Source organism: Chelonia mydas, chromosome 28, assembly GCF_015237465.2.
Source record: "Chelonia mydas isolate rCheMyd1 chromosome 28, rCheMyd1.pri.v2, whole genome shotgun sequence".
In the NCBI taxonomy this organism is placed as follows: Eukaryota; Metazoa; Chordata; order Testudines; family Cheloniidae; genus Chelonia; species Chelonia mydas.
Window position 1 is genome coordinate 6,194,994 of NC_051268.2, and position 27,802 is coordinate 6,222,795.

The following is a 27,802-nucleotide window of genomic DNA, read 5'->3' on the forward strand; positions in this document are numbered from 1 at the left end:
CCCCATTGACACCCCCCAAACTCCCCACTCTTCCCCCCCAGACACCCCCCAAACTCCCCGCTCTTCCCCCCCCGACAGCCCCAAACTCCCCGCTCTTCCCCCCACTGACACCCCCGCAAACTCCCCGCTCTTCCCCCCCCGACAGCCCCAAACTCCCCACTCTTCCCCCCCGACACCCCCCAAACTCCCCACTCTTTCCCCCCACTGACACCCCCCCAAACTCCCCGCTCTTCCCCCCCCTGACACCCCCAAACTCCCCACTCTTCCCTCCCGCACTGACACCCCCGCAAACTCCCCGCTCCAAACAGCCCCCCCCCGATACACACTCCCCCGCCCCGCCCCCCGCGCTCCCGGGCCGAGCCGGGCTCCGGGCCCCTCCCGGCAGGAGCGTGTCCGCCCCACGCGTGTCCCCGCCCGCTCCGCGCCGCCCCCGGCCCCACCGCGCCGCTCCCGGCCCCGGCCATGGCCCCGCCGCCGCGGACTCACGAAGCGCTCCCGGGCCCGGGGGGGGGCAGGAAGGGGCGGCTCCTGCCCGGGCCTGGCCCTGCCCCTCCGGGCCCCACGAAGGGTGTTTGGGACACGCGGGGAATCGGGGAACCCCCCCCCCCCCTCCCCGAGCCTGCAGGATCAGGCCGGGATGCAATGGGATGGGGGGGGGGCGCTTGCAGAAACTGCTCCCGGCAGCTGCAGTGGGGGAGTTGTGGGGGGCAGCTGGGGAGAAGGGTGAGAAGCCATGGGGGGGGGGTCTTGCCTCCCCTGAACCCCCTCCAAGGCCCTTGTCCTGCCGTTGCTTTTCCCCACTGGTGCGGGGGGGGGGTCTGTGAATGATCCCTGCTTTGCAGGGATTTTTATTTTCAATTTCTACCCCCCTTATGAAGTGACATTTCCAGCCCCCCATGCCCGGGGCTTTAACCCCCTGGCGAATCACGGTTCTTTGGCTGAATGCACATGGGGGGGGGTTGTTCCTGGGAAGCCGTGAAGCATAAAGTGACCAGATGTCCCGATTTTATAGGGACATTCCCGATATTTGGGGCTTTTTCTTATATCAGTGCGGATTACCCCCCCCCCCCCCCCGCCCCGGTCCTGATTTTTCACACTTGCCGTCTAGTCGCCCCAGTTATACCAACCAAAGCCCCGGAGTGGGCAGCAGGGCCGGCTATGTGTAGACGTGGCCTTCGAAGTCATTTATTACATCTTGCTGGGAGGCCAGGTTCCGGTGAGACGGCGGTTTGGTTGGATTTTTCACGTCACGCGCGAAAAGTGTAACCAGGAGGCCCTGGGCGTGTTTGTGTTTGTCGGACAGGGACGTTTGCGGGGCGAAAGATGGTTCTCTGGAACCTGGGCCCTGACCACAACAATAATGGACTTCTTCCCGTCCCCCGTCCCCCTTCTCCTTTCTTTCCACGGACATTTATACTCGCTTTCAAGTCTGATCCTTACCCAGCCCTGGCTTTATTGCAAGAGGGTGGCTTCGTGAACGAGAGAGACGTTTTATTCTTTCTCGGTATTGCGATCAACATCGGGAACGGACGCTCCCCTCGCAGCGTGCACCTCTGCTTTTCAATCCAGGTTTTCAGAAAAGGGAGGCTAATAAATACAATCCCGAACCTCCCGGGACCACGCCGCACTGGCCGACTGTGATAGACACGCTGCAGATTTCACTGGCTAACTAAGCTCACATCTTTCCCTACCTTCCAGGGAGCCAGGACCCTGCCCTAAATTATTCGCAATCTTAAAATATTCCAGCTGTTTTAGAAACCTGGAATTGCGCATTGGGAAACAAATAAAATAAGCATTGAGCTCCATTTCCCTCTCAGTTTAATAGACTCTCTGGGCCTGCATTTCACTGAACAAAACTGGCTTTGAAAAATATACGGGCCTATGTAAAGTGCTCGGATCTCTCTTGCTCAGAGAGGTTTGGAAATTTGGCCACAAAGTTTTGAGGGCAGACTGGATTTTGGAATTCATTTTTAGAAGCTAGAGTCGGTTCTAATACATGTGAGATGGAGAACAAATGTTAAAGGGGTCATAACAAATGACATCAAATCTATTAACGTTTTCAGCACCAGGTTTTCAGCAAACGGACTGTATCCTGCCCGCAGAAAAGCCGGGGGGGGGGGGGGGAGGATGTTTTTGCCCAATTCTTAGCCCAAAGCGAACAGCAGAGAAGAATGCAGGGCTCAGATTTCAGTTCATTCTTTTATAGTTGAAAAGGACACATGCAAAATGACCTTCTTCAATGACTGTAACAGTCCCTTGCGCCCGCTCCCTCTCCCCAGCGCACAAGTCACATGCTCAGACCCACAAGGAGCAGTCTGCCCAGCGTGGCAGAGGGAAAAAAATCACCCAGCAGAGTGGCGCAGCGGAAGCATGCTGGGCCCATAACCCAGAGGTCGATGGATCGAAACCATCCTCTGCTAGCTTGGCTTTTATTCCTCACGGCCCTGGAAATCACTCCGCCTGCCTTCCTTTCAGCCAGATAGGAAACAGGAACACCTTCTCTTGCTATTTCACTTTTCACTGTCATGAAACCAAGGGACAAAGCCACAGACGGTCCCCTCCTGTAAGGAGAGAGATGTCCTAGGACTCCACTCCCATACAAACGCAGGACTGGAAGGGACCTCGCGGGGCCATCTAGTCCAGTCCCCTGAACTCATGGCAGGACTAGGTGTTATCTACACCGTCCCTGACAGGGGTTTGTCCAGCCTGCTCTTAAAACTCCCCAATCATGGAGATTCCACAACCTCCCTGGCCATTTATTCCAGTGCTTCACCACCCTGACAGCTAGGAAGCTTTTGCTAATGTCCAACCTAAACAGAAGGAAAGAGCTATGCCTAAAGGAGAACATCCTCATGGGCTTAGAATCATAGAATATCAGGGTTGGAAGGGACCCCAGAAGGTCATCTAGTCCAACCCCCTGCTCGAAGCAGGACCAAGTCCCAGTTAAATCATCCCAGCCAGGGCTTTGTCAAGCCTGACCTTAAAAACCTCTAAGGAAGGAGATTCTACCACCTCCCTAGGTAACGCATTCCAGTGTTTCACCACCCTCTTAGTGAAAAAGTTTTTCCTAATATCCAATCTAAACCTCCCCCATTGCAACTTGAGACCATTACTCCTCGTTCTGTCATCTGCTACCATTGAGAACAGTCTAGAGCCATCCTCTTTGGAACCCCCTTTCAGGTAGTTGAAAGCAGCTATCAAATCCCCCCTCATTCTTCTCTTCTGCAGACTAAACAATCCCAGTTCCCTCAGCCTCTCCTCATAAGTCATGTGTTCCAGACCCCTAATCATTTTTGTTGCCCTTCGCTGGACTCTCTCCAATTTATCCACATCCTTCTTGTAGTGTGGGGCCCAAAACTGGACACAGTACTCCAGATGAGGCCTCACCAGTGTCGAATAGAGGGGAACGATCACGTCCCTCGATCTGCTCGCTATGCCCCTACTTATACATCCCAAAATGCCATTGGCCTTCTTGGCAACAAGGGCACACTGCTGACTCATATCCAGCTTCTCGTCCACTGTCACCCCTAGGTCCTTTTCCGCAGAACTGCTGCCTAGCCATTCGGTCCCTAGTCTGCTTGCTTCAATTTGAGCCCATTGCGTCTTGTCCTATCCTCAGAGGTTAAGCAGAACAATTCTTCTCCCCCCTTCTTTTAACTATATTTTACGTACTTGTATACGGTCATCATGCTTCGCCCACAAGTCTTCTCTTCTCCAGACTAAACAAACCTAATTTGTTTTTCCCCAGCCTTCCCTCACAGGTCATGTGGTCTACATCTTTCGCCATTTTTGTGTCTCTTCTCGGGACTCTCTCCAGTTTCAGTCTTACAATCAAGCTCTAGAATGGAAACGCACAATTGAAAATCAACGTTCACCATTTTTCCCTTGTCCCCCACTCTTTTCTTAAACTGGACCTATTACCCTTAACTATTGCAACACATATGATAGGTCTTGTCCCGCCCTGACCTGAGACCTCTGCAAAACCAAGAGTTAAGGAGTGTCGCGTGTTTTAAGGTGTCTTAAACCTATTATTTTCTCTATGTTTTTAATAGGGGAAAATCCACGTCAAGAATGGATAGACTAGCCTGTTATATGCTTAACAATTACACCGTAGTACGTAAACACACGTTTACACACTTTAATAAATGTGTCTGATGTAAACATTTAAGAACTTTAACTACACGGGTTGTTAACACAAGGCCTGCGAGCGTTGCGACATGGGTAACAATTTTTAATTCAGCATTAGACCCGTGCAATCGCTCCTCATCGACATATCCCACATTGTGAAAGAGTGAGTTTACGGAAAGATGTACGATTTCGACTCCCTTGCGGAACAGGGCTGCTATCGTGAAAGGCTCCGTAACAGTTCTGGTTTGTACAGCTCACCCATTAGGATGTTCTCTTTGGGGCATAGATTTTTCCTTCAGGATGCATTTTTGGATGAAAGACTCGGAAGCCCGAGGGATGGTTTTGGTACGGTTTCTCAAAAAACAAACCCGGGGGGTAGTTAAATCGGTTTTGAGAGTTTGGGTGTCTCTTGTGGATATGGAATGATTACGTCGGTGGAGAAGGCAGCTTCCATCACCGGAAGCGGCCTTCTGGAGGAGACAGGGACGCAACCCTTTCGTGAAGACACTTTGCAGAGTAGAGCTGGCCGCAGATAGGGAAGAGCTGCTTTGTCCTGGGGGTCTCCAGACTACCTTGGAAGAGTCCACGAAAGGTTGTCGTTACCACGGTTTTCAACCTGTGGTCTGCAGGGGATCTGCCGACAAAGTCTAAGATTTCCAAAGGGCTCCGCGCCTACCTTCACAATTTTTTAGGGGTCCGCAAATGAAAATTGGCCTCGGCATGGGGATGCCTGGTGCCTTTCCAGACCCAGCCCTGGGACGCAGGGGTTGAGACATCCACTCCGGCGAGTGGGGGAAACGGAAAAGCCCCTTCACTCCCCCCCAATTTTTGCAACCAGGGTTCAGCCCATCCGGGGTAACTTTTATCCCGTCTGCCCCTCCCGGTGCCGGGGTTTTGCCCTCTGCCACCATCTCAACCAGGGCTGGTCTTAGGGGAAATGGAGCCCTGGGCAAAGATGTATTTTGGCGCCTGCATGGGCAGGGTGGCCCCTGACCCCGCATTGCCCCTGGCTCCCACGGGCTCCCCACCCCCCCCCAGGGCTACTCTGCCTCCCCGCAGTGTTTAATTTGGATTGAAGAGGTGTATTGCCCCACTTACTGCGTGCTGCAGTCTCTTCCCGGGCTCCTAAGCCCTGCACCCCCTCTCCCATGCCCCCATGGGGAATCTGACCTGGGGCTTGCTTCCCCGTCCGTCCCCTCCCCCCACGTTCCTCCGCACCCCCAGAGGGGTGAGCAAGAAGCTGCCCAGACCAGGTGGGGAAAGTGATGTGGACGTATGGACCGCTTGGTGTTGCCCCTTGCTTGCCCCCCACCCCAGCTCCCTGGGGGGTGCAGTATCTGTGCGTCACCGCTCGCCCTTCCACCCGTTCTTAAAAGGGAGGCTAATAAATACAATCCCGAACCTCCCGGGACCACGGCGCTCTGGCTGACTGTGATAGACACGCTGCAGATTTCACTGGCTAACGAAGCTCACATCTTTCCCTGCCTTCCAGGGAGGCAGGACCCTGCCCTAAATTATTCGCAATCTTAAAATATTCCAGCTGCTTTAGAAACCTGGAATTGCCCATTGGGAAACAAATAAAATAAGCAGTGAGCTCCATTCCCCTCTCAGTTTAATACACTCTCTTGGCCTGCATTGCACTGAACAAAACTGGCTTTGAAAAATATACGGGCCTATGTAAAGTGCTCGGATCTCTCTTGCTCAGAGATGTTTGGAAATTTGGCCGCAAAGTTTTGAGGGCAGACTGGATTTTGGAATTCATTTTTAGAAGCTAGAGTCGGTTCTAATACAGGTGAGTTGGAGAACAAATGTTAAAGGGGTCATAATAAATGACATCAAAACTATTAACGTTTTCAGCACCAGGTTTTCAGCAAACGGACTGTATCCTGCCTGCAGAAAAGCCGGGGGGACGGGGGGGAGAGGATGTTTTTGCCCATTTCTTAGCCCAAAGCGAACAGCAGAGAAGAATGCAGGGCTCAGATTTCAGTTCATTCTTTTATAGTTGAAAAGGACACCTGCAAAATGACCTTCTTCAATGACTGTAACAGTCCCTTGTGCCCGCTCCCTCTCCCCAGCGCACAAGTCACGTGCTCAGACCCACAAGGAGCAGTCTACCCAGCCTGGCAGAGGGAAAAAAACCACCCAGCAGAGTGGCGCAGCGGAAGCGTGCTGGGCCCATAACCCAGAGGTCGATGGATCGAAACCATCCTCTGCTAGCTTGGCTTTTATTCCTCACGGCCCTGGAAATCACTCCGCCTGCCTTCCTTTCAGCCAGGTACAAAACAGGAACACGTTCTCTTGTTATTTCACTTTTCACCGTCATTACAACCGCAGGACTGGAAGGGACCTCGCGGGGCCATCTACTCCAGTCCCCTGCACTCATGGCAGGACTAGGTGTTATCTACACCGTCCCTGACAGGGGTTTGTCCAGCCTGCTCTTAAAACTCCCCAATCATGGAGATTCCACAACCTCCCTGGCCATTTATTCCAGTGCTTCACCACCCTGACAGCTAGGAAGCTTTTGCTAATGTCCAACCTAAACAGAAGGAAAGAGCTATGCCTAAAGGAGAACATCCTCATGGGCTTGCTTCAATTTGAGCCCATTGCGTCTCGTCCTATCCTCAGAGGTTAAGGAGAACAATTCTTCTCCCCCCTTCTTTTAACTATATTTTACGTACTTGTATACGGTCATCATGCTTCGCCCACAAGTCTTCTCTTCTCCAGACTAAACAAACCTAATTTGTTTTTCCCCAACCTTCCCTCACAGGTCATGTGGTCTACATCTTTCGCCATTTTTGTGTCTCTTCTCCGGACTCTCTCCAGTTTCAGTCTTACAATCAAGCTCTAGAATGGAAACGCACAATTGAAAATCAGCGTTCACCATTTTTCCCTTATCCCCCACTCTTTTCTTAATCTGGACCTATTACCCTTAACTATTGCAACACATATGATAGGTCTTGTCCCGCCCTGACCTGAGACCTCTGCAAAACCAAGAGTTAAGGAGTGTCGCGTGTTTTAAGGTGTCTTAAACCTATTATTTTCTCTATGTTTTTAATAGGGGAAAATCCACGTCAAGAATGGATAGACTAGCCTGTTATATGCTTAACAATTACACCGTAGTACGTAAACACACGTTTACACACTTTAATAAATGTGTCTGATGTAAACATTTAAGAACTTTAACTACACGGGTTGTTAACACAAGGCCTGCGAGCGTTGCGACATGGGTAACAATTTTTAATTCAGCATTAGACCCGTGCAATCGCTCCTCATCGACATATCCCACATTGTGAAAGAGTGAGTTTACGGAAAGATGTACGATTTCGACTCCCTTGCGGAACAGGGCTGCTATCGTGAAAGGCTCCGTAACAGTTCTGGTTTGTACAGCTCAGCCATTAGGATGTTCTCTTTGGGGCATAGGTTTTTTCCTTCAGGATGCATTTTTGGATGAAAGACTCGGAAGCCCGAGGGATGGTTTTGGTACGGTTTCTCAAAAAACAAACCCGGGGGGTAGATAAATCGGTTTTGAGAGTTTGGGTGTCTCTTGTGGATATGGAATGATTACGTCGGTGGAGAAGGCAGCTTCCGTGACCGGAAGCGGCCTTCTGGAGGAGACAGGGACACAACCCTTTTGTGAAGACGCTTTGCAGAGTAGAGCTGGCCGTAGATAGGGAAGAGCTGCTTTGTCCTGGGGGTCTCCAGACTACCTTGGAAGAGTCCACGAAAGGTTGTCGTTACCACGGTTTTCAACCTGTGGTCTGCAGGGGATCTGCCGACAAAGTCTAAGATTTCCAAAGGGCTCCGCGCCTACCTTCACAATTTTTTAGGGGTCCGCAAATGAAAATTGGCCTCGGCATGGGGATGCCTGGTGCCTTTCCAGACCCAGCCCTGGGACGCAGGGGTTGAGACATCCACTCCGGCGAGTGGGGGAAACGGAAAAGCCCCTTCACTCCCCCCCAATTTTTGCAACCAGGGTTCAGCCCATCCGGGGTAACTTTTATCCCGTCTGCCCCTCCCGGTGCCGGGGTTTTGCCCTCTGCCACCATCTCAACCAGGGCTGGTCTTAGGGGAAATGGAGCCCTGGGCAAAGATGTATTTTGGCGCCCGCATGGGCACGGTGGCCCCTGACCCCGCATTGCCCCTGGCTCCCGCGGGCTCCCCACCCCCCCAGGGCAACTCTGCCTCCCCGCAGTGTTTAATTTGGATTGAAGAGGTGTATTGTCCCACTTACTGTGTGCTGCAGTCTCTTCCCGGGCTCCTAAACCCTGCACCCCCCTTCCCATGCCCCCATGGGGAAACTGACCTGGGGCTTGCTTCCCCGTCCGTCCCTTCCCCCCACGTTCCTCTGCACCCCCAGAGGGGTGAGCAAGAAGCTGCCCAGACCAGGTGGGGAAAGTGATGTGGACGTATGGACCGCTTGGTGTTGCCCCTTGCTTGCCCCCCACCCCAGCTCCCTGGGGGGTTGAGTATCTGTGCGTCACCGCTCGCCCTTCCACCCGTTCTTAAAAGGGAGGCTAATAAATACAATCCCGAACCTCCCGGGACCACGCCGCACTGGCCGACTGTGATAGACACGCTGCAGATTTCACTGGCTAACGAAGCTCACATCTTTCCCTGCCTTCCAGGGAGCCAGGACCCTGCCCTAAATTATTCGCAATCTTAAAATATTCCAGCTGCTTTAGAAACCTGGAATTGCCCATTGGGAAACAAATAAAATAAGCAGTGAGCTCCATTCCCCTCTCAGTTTAATAGACTCTCTGGGCCTGCATTTCACTGAACAAAACTGGCTTTGAAATAGATACGGGCCTATGTAAAGTGCTCGGATCTCTCTTGCTCAGAGAGGTTTGGAAATTTGGCCACAAAGTTTTGAGGGCAGACTGGATTTTGGAATTCATTTTTAGAAGCTAGAGTCGGTTCTAATACAGGTGAGTTGGAGAACAAATGTTAAAGGGGTCATAACAAATGACATCAAAACTATTAACGTTTTCAGCACCAGGTTTTCAGCAAACGGACTGTATCCTGCCTGCAGAAAAGCCGGGGGGCGCGGGAGGGGAGAGGATGTTTTTGCCCATTTCTTAGCCCAGCAGAGAAGAATGCAGCGCTCAGATTTCAGTTCATTCTTCTATAGTTGAAAAGGACACCTGCAAAATGACCTTCTTCAATGACTGTAACAGTCCCTTGCGCCCGCTCCCTCTCCCCAGCGCACAAGTCACGTGCTCAGACCCACAAGGAGCAGTCTGCCCAGCCTGGCAGAGGGAAAAAACCACCCAGCAGAGTGGCGCAGCGGAAGCGTGCTGGGCCCATAACCCAGAGGTCGATGGATCGAAACCATCCTCTGCTAGCTTGGCTTTTATTCCTCACGGCCCTGGAAATCACTCCGCCTGCTTCCTTTCAGCCAGGTAGGAAGCAGGAACACCTTCTCTTGCTATTTCACTTTTCACCGTCATTAAATGAAGGGATGAAGCCAGGGACAGTCCCCTCCTGTAAGGGGAGAGACGTGCTGGGGTGGGGGCAGAGCAGGGGCGGGAAGGGCTCGGGTGGGGTGGGGCAGAAGAAGTGGGATGGGGTTGGGGGGGAGGGGTTGGATGGTTTGGGGGCAGAGCAGGGGTGCGGGGCTTGAGCACCCCCAGGGAAGCCGGGGCCCGTGTAGCGCCCCCCGCCCCCTGCCCTGCTCTCACGCTCCGCACCAGGTGTGGACACGCCCCGGCGGCGCCGTGTGAACACGCCCGAGCCCTGCAGGCTTCGGATCTCGCCGGCTGCGCGCGTGTGGACAAAACTCCGCGGTGCGGAGACCCCCGCCGGAGCTCCGGGCACCCCGGGCTAGACCCAGCCCCTGCCCGGGCTGAGGGGGGCGAGCACCCCTGGGGCTGCCGGCAAAGCTGGGGCCAGGCCCCCCCCCCAGCCAGCGCTGCAGCCGGGACGGGATTTGCAGGGCACAGGAAGGGGCTGGAGCAGCCGGGAGGAAGGAGGCAGGAATCCGGGAGAACAAAGCCCCTAGAGCACCCGACGCTGGGCGAGCAGCTGCTGCCCCCCCCCCCCCCGGGGTCCTGCTGGAGGGGGGGGGAATCCCCCCATTAACCCCTCCCTGCCCGGCCGGGGGGCGCTTTCTCCAGCTGGGGCCAGCCCGGAGCCAGAGACTGCAGGTAATGGACAGAGACCGTGGGAAAGTGAGACCCTCTGCCCAAGGGGACCTGGGGGCATTAAATCTCCCCCCCCCCCGCGCCCCGAATCTGCTCCCTTGCGGCTAATGAAGTTGTGGGGCAGGATCTGCTCCTGGTGGGGAAAGAGGTCCCCTAGTTCTCAAATATCAATTTAACATCTTAAATGTGGGGGGGGGGGTTCCCCCCCGCTCCCCCCCCCACACCTCCACCTTCTCAATGCTCATTGACCTGGCTTAGGTGGGAAACTCTTGCCCTGAGTCATTCCCCAAATGAGAAGGGGCTTAGTGGGTGCAGCTTTGCGGCTGGCTCTGGGGTGGAGACGAGGGGGCTGTTCTCTGCCAGCAACAGGGCATGGAAGGGGCACAGGAGGGGAAGGGAGGAGCAAGTGCCCCCCCCATGTGCCTAGCCCCAGGTGACCCAGTCACAGCTGCCGTAGTCTCAACTCCCCCCCCCCCCCCACCCCGCCAGCTGCCAGTCACCTGTTGCCCCCCATCCCTGCCCTCAGGTAGCCCTTCCTGCTCCAGCCCCTCTGGCTGCCCTCTTAAAGCGGCTTTTCAAAGGGCACCTTGCTGCCCACATGGGGGTGGGGGGGAATCCAGGACCGTTTACTGAGCATTCATCTAAAAATCCCTTCAAAGGAGCCCACTTCCCCCCCCCCCCCCTTTAATCTGGATATAAAATCCCCTCCGATTTTGACAGGTTTCAGAGTAGCAGCCGTGTTAGTCTGTATTCGCAAAAAGAACAGGAGGACTTGTGGCACCTTAGAGACTAACCAATTTATTTGAGCATAAACTTTCGTGAGCTACAGCTCACTTCATCGGATGCATACTGTGGAAGCTGCAGAAGACATTATATACACACAGAGACCATGAAACAATACCTCCCCCCACCCCACTCTCCTGCTGGTAATAGCTTATCTACAGTGATCATCAAGTTGGGCCATTTCCAGCACAAATCCAGGTTTTCTCACCCTTCCCCCTTCCCCCCCCCCACACACACACAAACTCACTTTCCTGCTGGTAATAGCCCATCTAAAGTGACCACTCTCTTTACAATGTGTATGATAATCAAGGTGGGCCATTTCCAGCACAAATCCAGGTTTTCTCACCCTCTGCCCCCCCCCCCACACAAACTCACTCTCCTGCTGGTAATAGCCCATCCAAAGTGACCACTCTCCCTACAATGTGTATGATAATCAAGGTGGGCCATTTCCAGCACAAATACAGGTTTTCTCACCCCCCACCCTTTATTTTCCAAAAAAAAAAAAAAACACACACACACAAACTCACTCTCCTGCTGGTAATAGCTTATCCAAAGTGACCACTCTCCCTACAATGTGCATGATAATCAAGGTGGGCCATTTCCAGCACAAATCCAGGTTTTCTCACCCCCGCCCCCACCCCCATACACACACAAACTCACTCTCCTCCGATTTTGGTGGTTTTCCCTCTCGTGTCATCAGCATTTTATCAAAAACCTCACAGACTCCAACGAGAGACGGCTGAATTGGAATTAATTTGCAAACTGGATCCAGTTAACTTAGGCTTGAATAGAGACTGGGAGTGGATGGGTCATTACACAAAGTAAAACTATTTCCCCACCTCCCCCCGCCGCTGTTCCTCAGAGGTTCTTGTCAACTGCTGGAAATGGCCCACCTTGATTATCACTACAAAAGGTTTTTTCCCCCCTGCTCTCCTGCTGGTAATTGTTCACCTCACCTGATCACTCTGGTTACAGTGTGTCTGGTAACCCCCATTGTTTCATGTTCTCTGTGTATATAAATCTCCCCACTGTGTATTTTCCACTGCATGCATCCGATGAAGTGGGCTGCAGCTCACGAAAGCTTATGCTCGAATAAATTTGTTCGTCTCTAAGGTGCCACAAGTCCTCCTTTTCTGTCGCCCTGAGACAGTTCCCGGATGCAGGGGGTTAAATTGTGCCCTGATCAACTTGCTTCTCATTGGAGAATCATTTAAAAGGGTCGATGAAAGAGATTGGCCCCATATGTAATAGGCATTAAAGCCAGGGGCTGCCCCTCTTGGTAGGGGGATCAGTGTCTCCCAGCTGCTAACCAGACCGTGGGCTGCATCCTCTGCTTTTCCCCAGATGGCACAAGCCGAGGAGTTTGCTCCCCAGGCTGCCCTGTGTGTAACTGGGTCCTTGCGGCCCCATCCAGTGCCCGAGCATCTCCAAGCTACCCTCACGTTCTCCTCACCATTTTCACCAGAGGTATCCCCACCCGCCAGGTGACGAACGGTCTCCCATCAGGGGTTCCTTCCCCCAGCACCGAGATGCAGCCACTTCTGGGGTGGGTGCCTGGTGGCCATTCTTGGCCAGTGACGGGACGTGGAAATTCCTTAAATATTTTTTGGTTCCTCCAGGCCTTCCATTCTCCTGTTAAAGACGCTCTCTCTGCCTGTATGAATGGCCAGCAAGGGGTGAGGATAACTTTCTATCCACTTACAAAGTCTGATATGAAATCACCACCGTTTTTGCTTCTCTTCCCCTTTCAAAACTGTAAGAACGCCAGGTGTTTCTCCTGGTGGCGTAGGTACTCCCCGCTCCCTGAGTGGCAGTCGTTGTGGTGACAGGGTGCTCAACTCACCTCTGGGGGTTCGCAAAATGTTTCAGGGGGTTCTCCGGGGGAAAAAAATCCCTAATGGTGGACAGAGCTGTCCCGAGGGACCCGGGGCAACACGGGGCCAGCAGCCCGGAGCCCCTGGACTTCCAAGAGCTGAGCAGATCAAAGCAAGCATCTCTATCGCACTGAGGACATTTAAACTCCAGGACACCTTTTAAGAAATGGAAAGGGAGGTGGATTTTTTTTTTGCTGTTTTTAAAATTCAATAGGCAGCTCGTATGGTTTTTAAAATTATGACAAAGAACAAGTTTAAGCTTCGTTGTAACGTGCGTTGTTTGCCTGGACTGCTCAAGACCTGAATGCTTGTGTAGGGGGAACTCTTTGAGTTGGCTTCTCGAAGCCCTTCGGGCTGGTTCACATCTGATGCTCCCGGAGGAAACCTAGGAGCCTCCTCTTACAACAGGCGTATTCAAAGCGATACAAGCTGCCACAGCGAGACCTGGGAAGAGCGTTGCCGTTTTCAGAATGTACTAAAATACCGTAATGATGAATAATAATAAATAGTGTGTAATAAGAATGTCGTAAACACAAAGTTTATATTTCCAAGATCACGGCTTTTAGCATTTATACTCGGGTAAAGGAGAAAATCCCGGGAAATATCCATTTTTAGGAGGGGATTGCGAGGTTTGACATTTTAGTGAAAGGAGTTCACAGGTTGTTTAACGACTGCTCTCAGTCTGGCCTGTTGGGTTAATTAGCCCCCCCGCAGTCTCCAATAACCTACATAAATTGGTGGGGTGTAGACGAACCTTCAGACCCGTGTTAATCCAGAGTTACTGCTAGGAAGAACAAAGAGTGACTCCAGATTCACACGGGGTAAATGAGATCAGCACCTGTCCCCGTGGGGAGGTGGTGTCATTAGCTGCTCGCACCACGGAGCTCCGGTTGTAGCTAAAGGAGGGGAGGCGGCTCAGACCCTCTGCCCCTCTCTGCTCAGGATATGGGGGTTCAGCTTCCTGGTCAGACCCTGCAGCCTCCATTGCGATCTGGGAGACCAGGTTTAGCAGCTGCTGCTCCCCCAGTGGGATCGGTGCCGAGGGGAGACCTTCATTAAAGCCCCCTCTGCGCCAGCCAAGGTGAGGACGTTCTCCAGCCCCGTTGCTCCTAACTCCTGAGCCAGAGAGACCTCAGGGAAAGTCCTGGGTCTGCCCCAGCGGCCCCTCGTCTCTCCTCCCATTAGCGATTGCAGGAGCCGATCCAGCCACGGGAGAGCAGACAACTCCGAAACGGGACTTTCCCGGCCAGAGGGAGCGCGACGGGGAAAGAGGAGGGAGACTGAAGGGGGGCAGTGGGAGAAATAAGTGGGGAGAGCGGTTGGCCAACTGGCCTGCCCAGACACACTTCTTACAGCCTCCCTGGGCAGATCCGCCTTCTGTGAACAAGGTGAGGAGCAGAGAGAGGGGAAAAGCCAGTCCCTGGTTCTCCCTGTCCCCCGCTGCTGGGGGGGTGTGGTGCGCTGCCCTGGGGACAGTGTCAGGGGAAATAGTCCCTAATTTGTGGAAGAGGAAACAGGACCCCTGGACTCGGTAGGGAAAACGGACCAGGCTGCCCATGCTGGAGCCTGCCCCGACTAACCAGCGGCTGCTGTGAGATATGAAGGGGGCACCCAGCCGTGAGGCTTAGGGGAGATTCCCCCTCCCCTCATATCCAGCTGCTGACAGTGGAGTTCGTACCAGGGGGCTTTCCGTGGACTCTGCTGGGGCCTCTAGCCACTGTAGGAGGCTAGTGGGTTTGCCCCTGTTTATCTGCTGGGAGAGACCAGGGGCTCTCTCTTTCTCCCCACGCCTGATCTCCGCAGGGTGGGAGTGGGGCTTTGTTCACCGGGAGCCTCCCGGAGCTTCCACTTGATTGGCTCCTCTGCCCCACGAACAGTGGGGCTGTGAGTGGGGCAGCAGGTCCTGAGTGTGGGGCTCTTGCTCTTTCAGGGGCCGGTGACCTTCGAGGAGGTGGCGGTGTATTTCACCAGGGAAGAGTGGGCTCTGCTGGACCCCGCTCCGAGACGTCATGCAGGAGAACTACGAGAATGTGACCTCGCTGGGTAAGGATTCGCGTCCCCTCGGTTCTTGGAAGGGGAAATGCAGAGTTAAGGTTCACGTCACCCCCATAATGTAACCTTAACTCTGCCCTGTTTCAGCAACGTGCCACTGTCACACGCACGAGCACTCTGCCCTCTCCTGTTGCAGAACGCTGCGGGGAACAGAGCCCAGGAACAGTACAGTGCAAAGTCGAACGCCTTCTCTTTGCTAAGGCAAAATGTAGGGTTAGGTGCAAGTGTTGTGAATAGAAACTTCCTACCCCTGGCCTGCACTCAAACACTGAGCCTACCGCACACAGGCTGTCCCAGACTTGCAAAATGTTACAAAGCCCGTCAGCCTCAGGTGAGTCGTTGCCGTCACTTACCCCTCGAGACCACCAAGCCCGTATGCCACCGCACTGCTGACAATCCCCATGGCCAGAACTCCCCCAGGTGACACAACCTACAACCCTGAAATGGGCAGACTCAGTCCCTCAAGTTTCATGTGCGCGTCCCTTCATGTCACAGTCACAGCTCCGCCAAGCTGCTCCAAATAATCCCTCTCCCATCTGATTACAGCGACAGCTGACCCAGTGCACGCAGCCGGAGGGCATGCCGATAAATGCTGGGATTCCCGTCTGTAGAGCACAAGATAGACGGTGACATGTTCTCTTAGTCCGTCCTCATATTTATGACAGATTCATGGAATTTAAAGCCTGAAGGGAAGAGGTCATATAGTCTGGTCTCCTGGGTAACACAGGCCTTCGAATTTCATCCAGTTACGGCAGTATTCAGCTGAATACCTTGTGTCGGACTAAATCGTCCTGAAGATTTCAATAGCTGGAGAACCCATCTCTTCTTCTCTGGTAGTTTGTTAACCTTTGCACCGCCCTTACTGAATTCTTCTGAGTGGCTCTTGCCAGCTGCAGTGCTAGTGGGTGGGGGCAGAGTTAAGGTTGCATTGAAGAGGTGTTGTGTAGTTTTCATCTCCTGGTTTTCGTTCAGCCACCGTTCACACGCTGGACCCCAGTTGTTGGTGGGTGGGATCGAACCGGGGACCTTTGGAGCTTAGTGCATGAGCTGAAAGCCAACTGGCCGTTAGCTAAGGCTATAGAGGAAATTCCTTAATCTCTCTGTGTAAGTGGTCTCGGTGTCACTACGTGGGCGTGTGGGTTACGGTAACATTCGGCAACCTTAACTCTGCATTAATGCAGCTATGGGCATTTAGGTTTTTAATGGACTTGTCCCTGTTAACTGTGTCTATACGAGAGATCTGCTGGAATACCTGCGTCGGTTAGGGGTGTGGGTCTGCATGTGGGTTTCAGAGAACTTTAAAGTATTGCTTTTAATCTGGAAATTTCGAAGTTGGGGCAAAACGTCAAGAAGAAACTCCTGCATGTCACATATTGTCTGGAAGTTGACAGTGGTATGGCTCAGACTCGACGGCATACTCCCTTGAGCAAGCCAATCTTTGTGACAGTGGATTGCCGGAAACCTCTGGCTATTAACAGAGACTTAATCTCGCCGCACTTCATGGGCGTGTCCGTCCTTTTGATGCCTCACGTTTCCTCGTCAGTCTGAAAGTTCAATCTGTACAGTTATAAACTCTTTCAGCGCTGCTATCCCGAAGAATTTAAAGATAATCTGAGTAAGCATCTGGATTTGAGAGTTGTTAGAATATTTGACTTTTAAACAGAAAGTAATGCTGAAAGTAAATAACTATAGCTTGGCTAGGCAGAATTCGATTTTTATTTTATTTTTATACTTTTGATGGATAATATCCATGTTTGTTTTTAAGCTTCTTTTCCCCCCGATTTTTATCAATGTAATGTTTCACAGTTGCTCAAAACGGTGGGTTTTAAGCGTTTTTGGTGTGTGCCGTTTTTATCATAAGAACAGCCTTACCGGTCAGACCCATGGCCCATCTAGCCCAGTATCCTGTCTTCCGACTGTGGCCTGTATCAGAGCTTGAGAGGGAGTGTACAGGACAGTTGGAGTGATCGACACATCTTCCCCTCCTGGCTTCTGCCAGTCAGAAGTTTAGGGTTGCTTCTAGCATGGGGTTGTATCCCTGACCATCTTGTGGAATAGCCATTGATGGACCTATCCTCCATGAACTTATCTAGTTCTTTTTTTAAAGCCAGTTATACTTTTGGCCAACTCAACATCCTACGACAACGAGCTCCACAGGTTAATTGTGTGGGGGGAAAAAAAAATACTTTTGTTTGTATTAAACCTGCTTCCTATTCATTTCATCAGGTGACCTCTGGTTTTGGTATTGCAGGAAAGGGTAAATAACACTTAGACACATAGGACTGGAAGGGACCTCGAGAGCTCATCGAGGCCCATCCCCTGCACTCATGGCAGGACTAGGTATTATCTAGACTGGCCCTGACAGGTGTTTGTCTAAAAATCCCCAATGATGGGGCTTCTCTGTGCACTTTCTCCACACCATTCATGGTTGCATAGACCTCTATCATATCCCCCCTTAGTCACCTCTCTTCTTTAAGGGTAGGCGTTATTTTTGCACGCACTACAGTGATGGAGAAGTGGTATCTTAGTTGAAAGAATTCTTCCATAGACCCAGCAGTGTCTACACTGGGGCTTCGGTCAGCTTAATTACATTGCGCGGGGTGTGACATTTTCACAGGCTTCAGTGACGTCATTAAGCCGGCCTTAAATTTGTGTAGACCAGCCCTAAACCAAACAGCTCAGCTATATATATTTTAGTTTCTCCTCCTACAGAAGCTTTTCTATGCCCTTGATCATCTTTGTTGCCCTTTTCTGAACCTTTCCCAGTTCCAAGATCTCTCTTTTGAGATGGGGTGGCCCCATCTGCGCCCAGTATTCAAGATGTGGGCATGCCATGGATTTATAGAGAGGCAATATGATGTTTTTTGTCTTATTATCTCTCCCTTTCCGAACGGTTCCCAACGTTCTGTTCGGTTTTTTGAGGGCCACTGCACATGGAGTGGATGATTTCAGAGAACTAGCCACCATGACTCCAAGATCTCCTTCTTGGGTGGTAACAGCTAACTTAGACCCCATCACTGTATATGTAGAGCTGGGATTATTGTTTTCAACGTGCGTCACTTGGCACTTACCAATTTTGAATTTCATCTGCCATTTTGTTGCCCAGTCACCCAGGTTTGTGAGATCCCTTTGTAGCTCTTTGCTGTCTGCTTTGGACTTAACTATCTTGGGTCATTTTGTATCTGCCACCTCACTGTGTACCCCTTTTCCCAGATCATTTATGAATACGTTGAACAGCTCTGATCCTTGGGGAACCCCACAATTTAACTCTCCCCAAAATAAATCTATTTATTTTGACCCTTTGATTTTCTGTCTTTTAACCAGTTACCAGTCCACGAGAGGACCTTCCCTCTTATCCCATGGCTGCTTACTTTGCTTAAGAGCCTTTGGTGAGGGACCTTGTCAAAGGCTTTCTGAAAGTCCAAGTGCATTATATTCTCTGGATCATCCTTATTCACATGCTTGTTGACACCCTCAAAGAGTTCTAATAGATTGGAGAGGCCTGATTTCCCTTCACAAAAGCAGAATTGGCTCTTCCCCAACAAATCGTGTTTATCTCTGCGTCTGATCGTTCTGTTCTTTACTGCCATTGTTACCAATTTGCCCAGAAGGGAAGTGAAGCTCACCAGCCTGTAATTCTCAGGGTCGTTCCTGGGATACTTTTTAAAACTTGGGGTGACGTCAGGAAGGCTGCAAATCGGTCACAGATTCCATGACTTTCCGTGAATTCTGCAACAGCAGCCGTTCGGGTGTGTGGGAGGCGGTGAGGGGGGATGACTTGTTTACCGCCCGTGACCTGTCCATGACTATTAAAAATACCCGCAACTAGAACGTAGCCTTAAACATTAGCGATCTCCCAATAGTCCGGAACAGAGGCTTGCTTCAGTGATAGATTACAGACCATGGTTAGTAGTTCTCCAATTTCACCTTTGAGTTCCTTCTGAACCCTTGGGCGAATACCCTCTGGTCCTGGTGACTTAGTACTGTTAAATTTATCAGTTTATTCGAAAGCCTCTTCTGTTGACACGTCAGTGTGGAACAGGACTTCAGATCTCTCACCCAAAAACGATCCTCCCCCCACCAGAGTTATTTCTCCCACATCCGCTGCAGTGCCGACTGGTGGGAAGCATTCATTTAGCTTCTCCAAAATGGCCTTGTCTTCCTTGAGTGCTCCATTTTAGGCCGTGGGGTTCTAATCAAGTTGGTCTCAGGATATTAGAGAGACGCGGTGGGTGAGGTGGTATTTGGGTTGTTGGACCAATATCTGTTGGTGAGAGACGCCAGCTTTCGAGCTTAAACGGACCTCTTCAGCCCCTTGGTTGTCTTGTGTCCCCACTGGCTATCTGGCAGGCCTTCTGCTTCCAGTATACTTAAAAATAAATCTGTTCGTTTTTGCATCTTTAGCAAGTGGCTTCTCAAATTCCCTTCTTGCCCTGCATCATTACACTCAGCGTATCAGAGTTTGTGCGTGTTCCTATTCACCTCACCAGCATTTAACGTCCACATTTCACAGGATACCTTGAATGGCCTCCGTAGCTCTGTTGTTTAGCTGGAGTGGCCTTGTTTTGGTCCTCTTACTGTAGAGGTTCTCGAGTTTTTTGTTTGTTTGTTTGTTTGTTGCTGGGACCAGCTTTGAAAATACTTTGTGCTGTGATGATCGTCCCCGCTCCCCTCCATGCCACCCTGACTTCCGCACGGCTGCTGGTGGTGATGCTGCCTTCAGAGCTGGGTGCCCGGCCAGCAGCCATTGCCCTCCGGCTGCCCAGATCTGAAGGCAGCGCAGAAATATGGGTGGCCATACCATCACCCCCCTTTTGGGTCAGGACCCCCCCAGTTTGAGACACTCTCTTGCCTTTTCCAATTTGGGTTATACAGTTAGTCTGAACCCATACTGGGGCGGTTTTCGATGTTCCCCGTGCTGCTTTCAGGCATTTAACCCTTGTGACCACTCTTTTAAATTTCCATCTCGTTTTGGTGTAGTTCCCCTTTTTAAAGCTAAAGGTTACCACGGTGGAGTTTTTCGGTATTGTCCCCCCCTACAAAGACGTTACATTTAATTACATTATGGTCACAGTTACTGAGCTGTGCGGACCGAATCCCATGTCCACTTAGGACGAATCAAGAATCGCCTCTCCCCGGGTGGGTTCCAGAACCAGCTGCTCCGAGAAGAAGCTATGAATGGTATCTAAAAGTTTCACCGCTGATCACCCCCTGAGGTGACATTTACCCAGTCAACATGAGGGTAGTTCACATCAGTTTTCTGGTTTTGTAGACTCTGTAAACTTCTGCAGCGTTTCACAGTCCTGATCTGGTGGGCGGTGTTATATCCCTACTGCTGTATTCTTTTTATTCAAGCTCGGAATTTCTATCCATAGATATTCTACGGTGCAGCTTGTTTCATCTAATTTTTTATTGTATTTTATTTGACTCTCTGCTTTCTTTACCAGAGGGTGCCGCTCCCCAACCAGCGGGACCTACTTTGTCGTTCCTTTATATTTTGTACCCTGGTATTACCATGTCCCACTGATTAGCCTCTCTCCACCAAGTTTCCATGATGCCTATTCTATCAATACCCTCATGGCATGTCAGGCACTCCGTTTCAACCATTGTGTTATTTTGACTTCTTGTATTTGTATACCAGTCTTTCTAAATTTTGTCAGTGCTTTCTTTCATGTGTTCTATTTAAATGGGATTCTGTTTCATTTGACTATTCCTCACTACCTCCTATCTGTACCTCTTTCTTGTCTTCTTTACTGAGATATAGACATCCCCCTTTAATAAACTCATCCCTAAGAGATGTCTTTGTCTGAACCATGTGCGCCTCCACACCTCTGGGCTTTCCCTCACCCCATAATTGTAAAAAAACAAAAAACAAAAAAACAAAAACAAAAAACTCCTCTACTATCTTCTCTGAATTTTATATGGCAGCAATCTGGTTCCGTTCTGGTTTCGTTGGAGCTCTTCCCCAGTTGCTAATAAACTGAAATCCCTCCTCCCTACACCATCGTCTCACCCACACATCAAGAGCTTTCAGGTCTGCTCTCTTACCAGCCCTGCGCATGGAACAGAGGAACCATTTCAGAGAATACTGCCATGGAGGTCCAGGACTTTAAATGATTTTAAATGGTTCCCCAGGGAGGTGGTGGAATCTCCTTCCTTAGAGGTTTTTAAGGCTTGACAAAGCCCTGGCTGGGATGATTTAGTTGGGGATTGGCCCTGCTTTGAGCAGGGGGTGGGACTAGATGACCTCCTGAGGTCCCTTCCAACCCTGATCTTCTATGATTTAAATGTTCACAGTTTCAGGAAATTATGCAGAGGAGGGGAGAGGCCAGACAATTATTTTATGACCCCAGCTGTCGACGTTGAAAAAGTGAACGCTTTATAATGGTTAAAACACAAGTCGTCAACGTCACATGTCAAAATATACCAAGTAAGTCACCTGACATCCAACCCTAATAAGTTCTCAAGCAGTATTTTTCTTATTTTGCCTATCTGGAAATATAGATGGTTATCGATAGAAATATTTTCCCATCCGTATGTGAATGTACGGTGCGGTCAGTGTTCGTCAGCATGTACCGGTAAAAATCTCATCTTTCCAAGCCGAACTATAACGGAACTGCCCATCTGCTATAACAACTTCCCAAGTGCGTGGAGGGTGCGACAGTCAGGTGGGGCCATCCACTGACAGGAGACCGTGTGAGGCTCCTCTCCAGGAGTCCTTGGGAGAAGGGAGGGCAGGGAGCAGTGGGAGGGAAGAAGAGGATGGGGAGCTGGTGCTCGTGGGGTGCCACAAAAGAGGGAGAGGTCTTAAGCTCCAAGGACTCTTAAGCAAAGTAAGCTGTCGTGGGATGAGAGGGAAGGTGCTCTCCTGGACTGATAGGAAACAAAGGGTAGGAATAAATGGTCAGTTCTCAGAACGGAGAGAGGTAAATAGTGTTCACCCCTCCGAGTTGAGTCTATCAGGAAGTCACAAGGGGCACTCGAGGCTCAAAGACTGACTTGGGTGTCACACAGCACCCAGTGAGATATTTGGGGAAATAACTACGTTGAACTAAAATAATCACCACCACCACCACCTGGGAGATAAACCACCACGACCTATGAGTTAATAACCTGTGCATACCGAGAGAGATCTGTTTCTTTATTTAGAGGGTTATAGTTAAGTACATTCAGTAGTAAGTTTTATAGTGTTTGTGTGTGTCTGTGTGTGTGTGCCTTTTTATTATATATATTCATCTATTTAACGTTACTGTAGAATCAAGTTCCATTTGTTCTAGTTTAAATAAAATCCCCATGGTATTGTTTTGGACAACAAGTTGTCCTATCTCAGCTACCCTTCAATAACCTTTTACCCCAGTGTAACACGCCCCTGCCAGAAACATGCCACCGCCACCGCCGTGCTGAAACGTTACTAAGCCTTGGCTGCAGGGTTGGAGAGGGGGTGACCCTTGGATGTATTTTAAATTACAACCCAATAACCCTACTCTGAGAGATCTGTTCACAATGACGTGCCTAGTTTAAATGCCTGTTCGTCATAGACTTCAAAGCACAAATTCTGGGAGTGTGTATAATTTCACATGCTGCATTATTATCATAGAAGATGAGGCTTGGAAGGGACCTCAGGAAGTATCTAGTCCAACCTCCTGCTCAAAGCAGGACCAACCCCAACTAAATCATCCCAGCCAGGGCTTTGTCAAGCCGGGCCTTAAAAACTTCTAAGGAAGGAGATTCCACCACCTCCCTAGGTAACCCATTCCAGTGTTTCACCACCCTCCTAGTGAAAAAGTTTTTCCTGATATCCAACCTAAATCTCCCCCACTGCAACTTGAGACCATTACTCCTTGTCCTCTCGTCCGCTACCACTGAGAACAGCCGAGCTCCATCCTCTTTGGAACCACCTCTCAGGTAGTTGAAAGCAGCTATCAAATCCCCCCTCATTCTTCTCGTCTGTAGACTAAACAATCCCAGTTCCCTCAGCCTCTCCTCATAACTCATGTGTTCCAGTCCCCTAATCATTTTTGTTGCCCTTCGCTGGACTCTCTCCAATTTTTCCACATCCTTCTTGTAGTGTGGGGCCCAAAACTGGACGCAGTACTCCGGGTGTGGCCTCACCAGTGGCGAATAGAGGGGAACGATCACGTCCCTCGATCTGCTCGCTATGCCCCTACTTATACATCCCAAAATGCCATTGGCCTTCTTGGCAACAAGGGCACACTGCTGACTCATATCCAGCTTCTCATCCACTGTAACCCCCAGGTCCTTTTCTGCAGAACTGCCGCTTAGTTTGCAATAATGTGTGTTCGTAGTGTGGTGGTCATTTTCAAATGATATCCCAGTATGCCTTGTGGGGTATCATTTGAAAATGAACAACACATATTATTGCACTTATATCATTGCATTAAAAAACCCATGGCAGTAGTGTGTAGGGTGTGAAGACACGGGTGCTTAGCGTCACCCTCTCCCCTTTTTCCACTCCTGTTTCTGAGGTTTCTCTCTCTGTCCCAGCAGGTGATGGGATGGTGAGTGAGAATGAGGAGCAGGAAGATGCTGAGCACGGGGAATCACATGTGGCGTTATCACAAAGATCTAAAGGGGATGTTCCCAGGAGCTGGAAGCAGGGAAAAGGTTGTGAGAGTCAGCACAGGCCAGAGCGGGAGCGGGGGAATGAGCCAAGGGAGAAAGTGGGTCATTGTCACAAGGACCTCAAGGAAACCACAGCCCAGCAGAGCATCCCCACAAGTGAGAGAGAGCCCACGTGCCCTGAGTGGGGAGAAAACATCAGTAGCCATTCGGATCTTCTTCAGCCCGAGAGAATCCGCGCTGGAGAGCCGCCCTATGAATGCGGTGAATGTGGGAAAACCTTCCATCGGAACTCGCACCTTATTCGGCATCAGAGAGTGCACACAGGAAACCGACCCTTTAAGTGCTTGGAATGTGGGAAAAGCTTCAGCGTGAGCTCCAACCTGATCGCACATCAGACCATCCACACAGGAAATCGACCCTTTTCGTGCTCTGAGTGTGGGAAGAGCTTCAATCGACACTCAAACCTTATTACGCACTGGAGAATTCACATGGGAAATAAGCCCTTTACGTGCTCAGAATGCGGGAAAAGCTTCACGGACAGCTCAAACCTTATCAGGCATCAGCGAACCCACACGGGGGAGAGACCCTATGAGTGCTGCGAGTGCGGGAAAAGCTTCACGGACAGCTCCGATCTTATCAGGCATCAGCGAACCCACACGGGGGAGAGACCCTATGAATGCCGCGAGTGCGGGAAAAGCTTTAGTCGGAGCTCAACCCTTATTCGACATCAGAGGATCCACACGGGAGAGACGCCCTATAAGTGCTGCGAATGCGGGAAAAACTTCAGCGTGAGCTCAAACCTTATCACGCATTGGAGAATTCACACGGGACATAGACCCTTTACGTGTTCCGACTGCGGGAAAACTTTCACTGACAGCTCCAACCTTACTCAGCATCAGAGAATACACATGGGAGAGACCCCCTATAGATGCTCTGAGTGTGGGAAAAGCTTCACTCAGAGCTCGGCACTTATTGCACATCAGAGGATCCACACAGGAGAGAGACCCTATGAATGCTGCGAGTGCGGGAAACACTTCAGCGTGAGCTCTGCCCTTGTTGCGCATCAGAGACTCCACACGGGGGAGAGACCCTATAAATGCTCTGAGTGCGGGAAAAGCTTCAGTGTGAGCTCAACCCTTATCATACATCAGAGAATCCACACGGGGGAAAGACCCTATCGATGCTCGGAGTGTGGGAGAAGCTTTAATCAGAGCTCACACCTGGTTAGACATCAGAGTCTCCACAAGGGAGAGCAACACCACAAAAAGCTTGTCTAAGGCTGTCAAAAAAAAAAAGTTTTTTGAATGCTTTTCTAATTCCCACATCGTGACCTTTAAGGCTCTTTGCGGTGTTTGCATCACTGTGGTCCCGCAGCTCCCCCCCCCCCCCCCCCCCCCCCCAGATGAGTAGCACACTGTTGATTTTTGCAGCTTGCTCTTCTTTGGTCCTTTCTATCCACTCCTTTGTCCTGAGTCATGAGAATCTAGGTCCCTCCTACCAGGAATGTCCATCAGCCCCAGGAAGGGGAGATGGGATGCCATCATCTTGCTACACTGAGGTAAAATCTACCTTGGCTCCTCTGGGATTTTCCCAGGGGTTAGCTAGCTTGAGGTAGCGATCCTCATGTAAAAAGACAAGTATATTTGCAGTACTGTCCTCGCACAGGTATAATGGTCAGGGTGAACGAACACATTGCCCCTTGACCTGTCCTAATCTACACCCCTTTTCTAGTCTAGACAAAACTCTGAGCATCACATTTCTACTTTTTACTCCCATTAGCCGGGTGATTGGCAGAGTCACTGAGTTCCCCCTTTGGTGAGAGATTGTCTCGCTCCCGGATGATCTGGGTTGTATTAAACAGAAGCTATCGTTCCTACCATTTTTCTCATTTAAAAATATACTTAAATATAACAAACATCTGCAGCAGGGATAGGATTAAAGTGTCCTTTCAGCCACTATTGACACTGGAAGGCGATAGGGTGAGCTTGATGGATTCCCTCCATTTCCATCACCGTTCAACCCCCCCTCAACCCAGCAGAGTTAGCATCTGTGGGAGCCGCAATGGATCTTACGCTCTCCCCATTTTATCCTTCCACCTCCCAAAGTGCCACATGATCCAGTCTTCTCAGCTCTCCGTGCTTAGGAATCACACCTGGATCTTAAATCAGACTCACTAGGGCTGGAGATGAAAGTGTCAGAGGCCTGGAGGGGGAGTTGAGTGGATCACAAAACCACTCAGTGATGGTTCAGTGTTTTCATCCCTTTCTCCATCTATTGGCAAGGCTTTTCCTGGGCTTTTTGCTGCTGAGCTGGGATTGTTTCCAGATTGTTTCTAGCATCATCGAAACGGGGAAAACCTTTTGTAAATAACTTGACTCAATAATAATGAAGTGGCGCGGACTGAAGCAGGTTTGAATGGGTGAGAGGAGAATGCAGTGCGGGAATCTGTTCTCCTGATTCTGGAGTTCACATAGGTAACCTGCTTTGGGATTTCATTTTATGTGAAACTGAAAGTGTCTGTGATGTGGATTTTTCTCTCCTGCCTGAAGCCCATTCAGTCACGTAACTGTATGTTAGTTTTGGTTGCCAGGATGTAGCTCAGATTTGGGGACCTTGAGACAAAGAACCATGTACTAAAATTGTCGTTTCTTACTTTATTTTTGCTTTTCCTCTGCTCCTTCATGATGACCTGGAAGAAGCTCAAGTGCAATTCAGTCCACAGTTCAAGATAAGTGAGTAACATGGTTGTTATTAATGCCAATCAGCGTGAGTTTATGGAAAATAGATCCTGTCAAACAAACTTGTGCTGCTTTGAGCAGGGGGTTGGACTAGATACCTCCTGAGGTCCCTTCCAACCCTGATATTCTATGATTCTATGAAACTTGGTATCTTTTTTGTTGAGGTTACAAGTTTGATTGATGAAGATAATAGTATTAATATAAAATACTTAACTTCTATAGGGCATTTGACTTGATACCACAAGATATTTTGATTAAAAAACTAGAATGCTATAAAATGAACATGGCATTGTAACGATGCTGGTTCGGGCGGGACCCAACCGAGAGTGCCAATTCAGGGCAAATTGCTTAGCTGGGCGGTTACAGGCCCAGGCTGGGGTTTCTGGGCACACCAAGGCAAACCCAGCCAGCCAGCCAGAGAGGACTTTGGTTTTACCCCACCAGCTAACCACAAGTCACACAAGCAATTCCCTTAGACACTCCAGTTTCCCAGTATCTCCACCAGGGCCACTCGTTATGGGGACAAATGGTTATGAAAACCAATATCCCAGTAAAAGAAAAAAGGTTCCCTCAATCCCAAAGGACCAAGCCCCAGACCCAGGTCAATATACAAATCAGATCTTACCCACAAATCACGCTGTGGCCAGTCCTTTAGAATCTAAAATCTAAAGGTTCATTCATAAAAGGAAAAAGATAGAGATGAGAGCCAGAATTGGTTACATGGACTCAATTCCATCCAGTCATGGCCAAGTTCTTGTAGCAGTGATGGAATAAACTGTAGGTTCAAATCCAGTCTCTGGAGAACATCCCCAGCTGGGATGGGTCTTTCAGTCCTTTGTTCAGAGCTTCAGTTTATAGCAAAGTCCCTCCAGAAGCAAGAAGCAGGACTGAAGACAAGATGGAGATGAGGCATCAGCCTTTTATAGTCTTTTCCAGGTGTAAGAACCCCTCTTTGTTCTTACTGTGGAAAATTCCAGCAAAATGGAGTTTGGAGTCACATGGGCAAGTCCCTGCACACTTTCCTGAGTCACAAGGTGTATCTGCCTTCTCTCAATGGGTCAGGTGTATCGCTGATGGTCCTTAATGGGCCATCCAGCAGGCTAGGCAGAGCTGACCCCAAACTGTCTGGGGTGTCCCCCAGAAGCATAGCATAAATTTGAACTCCAGACAGTACAGAGCCAATATTCCTAACTTCAATTACAAAAATGATACATGCATCCAGATAGCAGAATCATAACCAGCAAACCATCACCTTTCCACAGACGCTTTAAACGACCACCTTTGTACTGTATTTGCTGCAAATATATAACTGTGGTTGCAACAGTGATCTATACAGGTAGAGATTATGTCAAGAATGTCACAGGCACGTATTACATGGATTAAAAACAAGCTAACAGATAGGTCCCAACATGTCATTGTAAAGGGGGAATCGCCATCAATTGGGTCTGTTTCCAGTGGGGCCCAACATGGATGTCTTGTCGGCCGAATGCTGATTACCATTTTT

At 50.4% G+C, this 27,802-nt stretch overlaps 4 protein-coding genes, 2 non-coding genes and 1 pseudogene across 10 annotated transcripts in view; 5 read left to right on the forward strand and 2 right to left on the reverse strand.

Moving 5' to 3' along the window:
- The window catches only part of LOC102942883 (zinc finger protein 436), a 31,298-nt gene extending 30,808 nt beyond the window's left edge, over nucleotides 1-490 (reverse strand). The window contains exon 1 of one of the 2 annotated variants that reach the window (XM_043537337.1): nucleotides 441-490. In XM_043537337.1, the coding sequence (XP_043393272.1) occupies nucleotides 441-464 (24 nt within the window). In that variant the 5' untranslated portion in view covers nucleotides 465-490. The remainder of the gene's footprint in view (nucleotides 1-440) is intronic. The other variant, XM_043537336.1, reaches the window with a different exon arrangement.
- LOC102945014 (zinc finger protein 883-like) overlaps nucleotides 1-27,802 on the forward strand; it is a 705,100-nt gene that overhangs the window by 593,283 nt on the left and 84,015 nt on the right. The gene's annotated exons all lie outside the window — the stretch shown is intronic.
- Nucleotides 1-27,802, reverse strand: part of LOC102934537 — a 1,094,240-nt pseudogene that overhangs the window by 501,785 nt on the left and 564,653 nt on the right.
- LOC102933291 (zinc finger protein OZF) overlaps nucleotides 1-27,802 on the forward strand; it is a 1,218,290-nt gene that overhangs the window by 347,776 nt on the left and 842,712 nt on the right. The window lies entirely within an intron of this gene.
- Nucleotides 6,273-6,344, forward strand: TRNAM-CAU. The gene has a single exon. It is a non-coding gene; the product is annotated as a tRNA-Met (tRNA).
- On the forward strand, nucleotides 9,398-9,469 carry TRNAM-CAU. The gene has a single exon. It is a non-coding gene; the product is annotated as a tRNA-Met (tRNA).
- Nucleotides 9,815-26,289, forward strand: LOC114018487 (zinc finger protein OZF-like). Of its 2 annotated transcripts, none has more exons than XM_043537508.1 (3): nucleotides 9,815-10,271; nucleotides 14,856-14,968; nucleotides 23,483-26,289. In XM_043537508.1, exons 2-3 carry the CDS (start codon nucleotides 14,935-14,937, stop codon nucleotides 24,835-24,837), a joined length of 1,389 nt encoding a protein of 462 aa, XP_043393443.1. In that variant the 5' UTR covers nucleotides 9,815-10,271; nucleotides 14,856-14,934; the 3' UTR covers nucleotides 24,838-26,289. The 2 variants fall into 2 exon arrangements, with proteins under 2 accessions (XP_043393443.1, XP_043393444.1); XM_043537509.1 differs by having other exon boundaries at nucleotides 23,486-26,289.

What these genes read in the sequence shown, in the direction of transcription:
- LOC114018487 (XM_043537508.1), top strand. Translation starts at nt 14,935, where the DNA reads ATGCAGGAGAACTACGAGAATGTGACCTCGCTGG. An exon ending in CGAGAATGTGACCTCGCTGG is followed by an intron (nt 14,969 to 23,482) that starts GTAAGGATTCGC and finishes TCTCTGTCCCAG; the next exon opens with CAGGTGATGGGATGGTGAGT.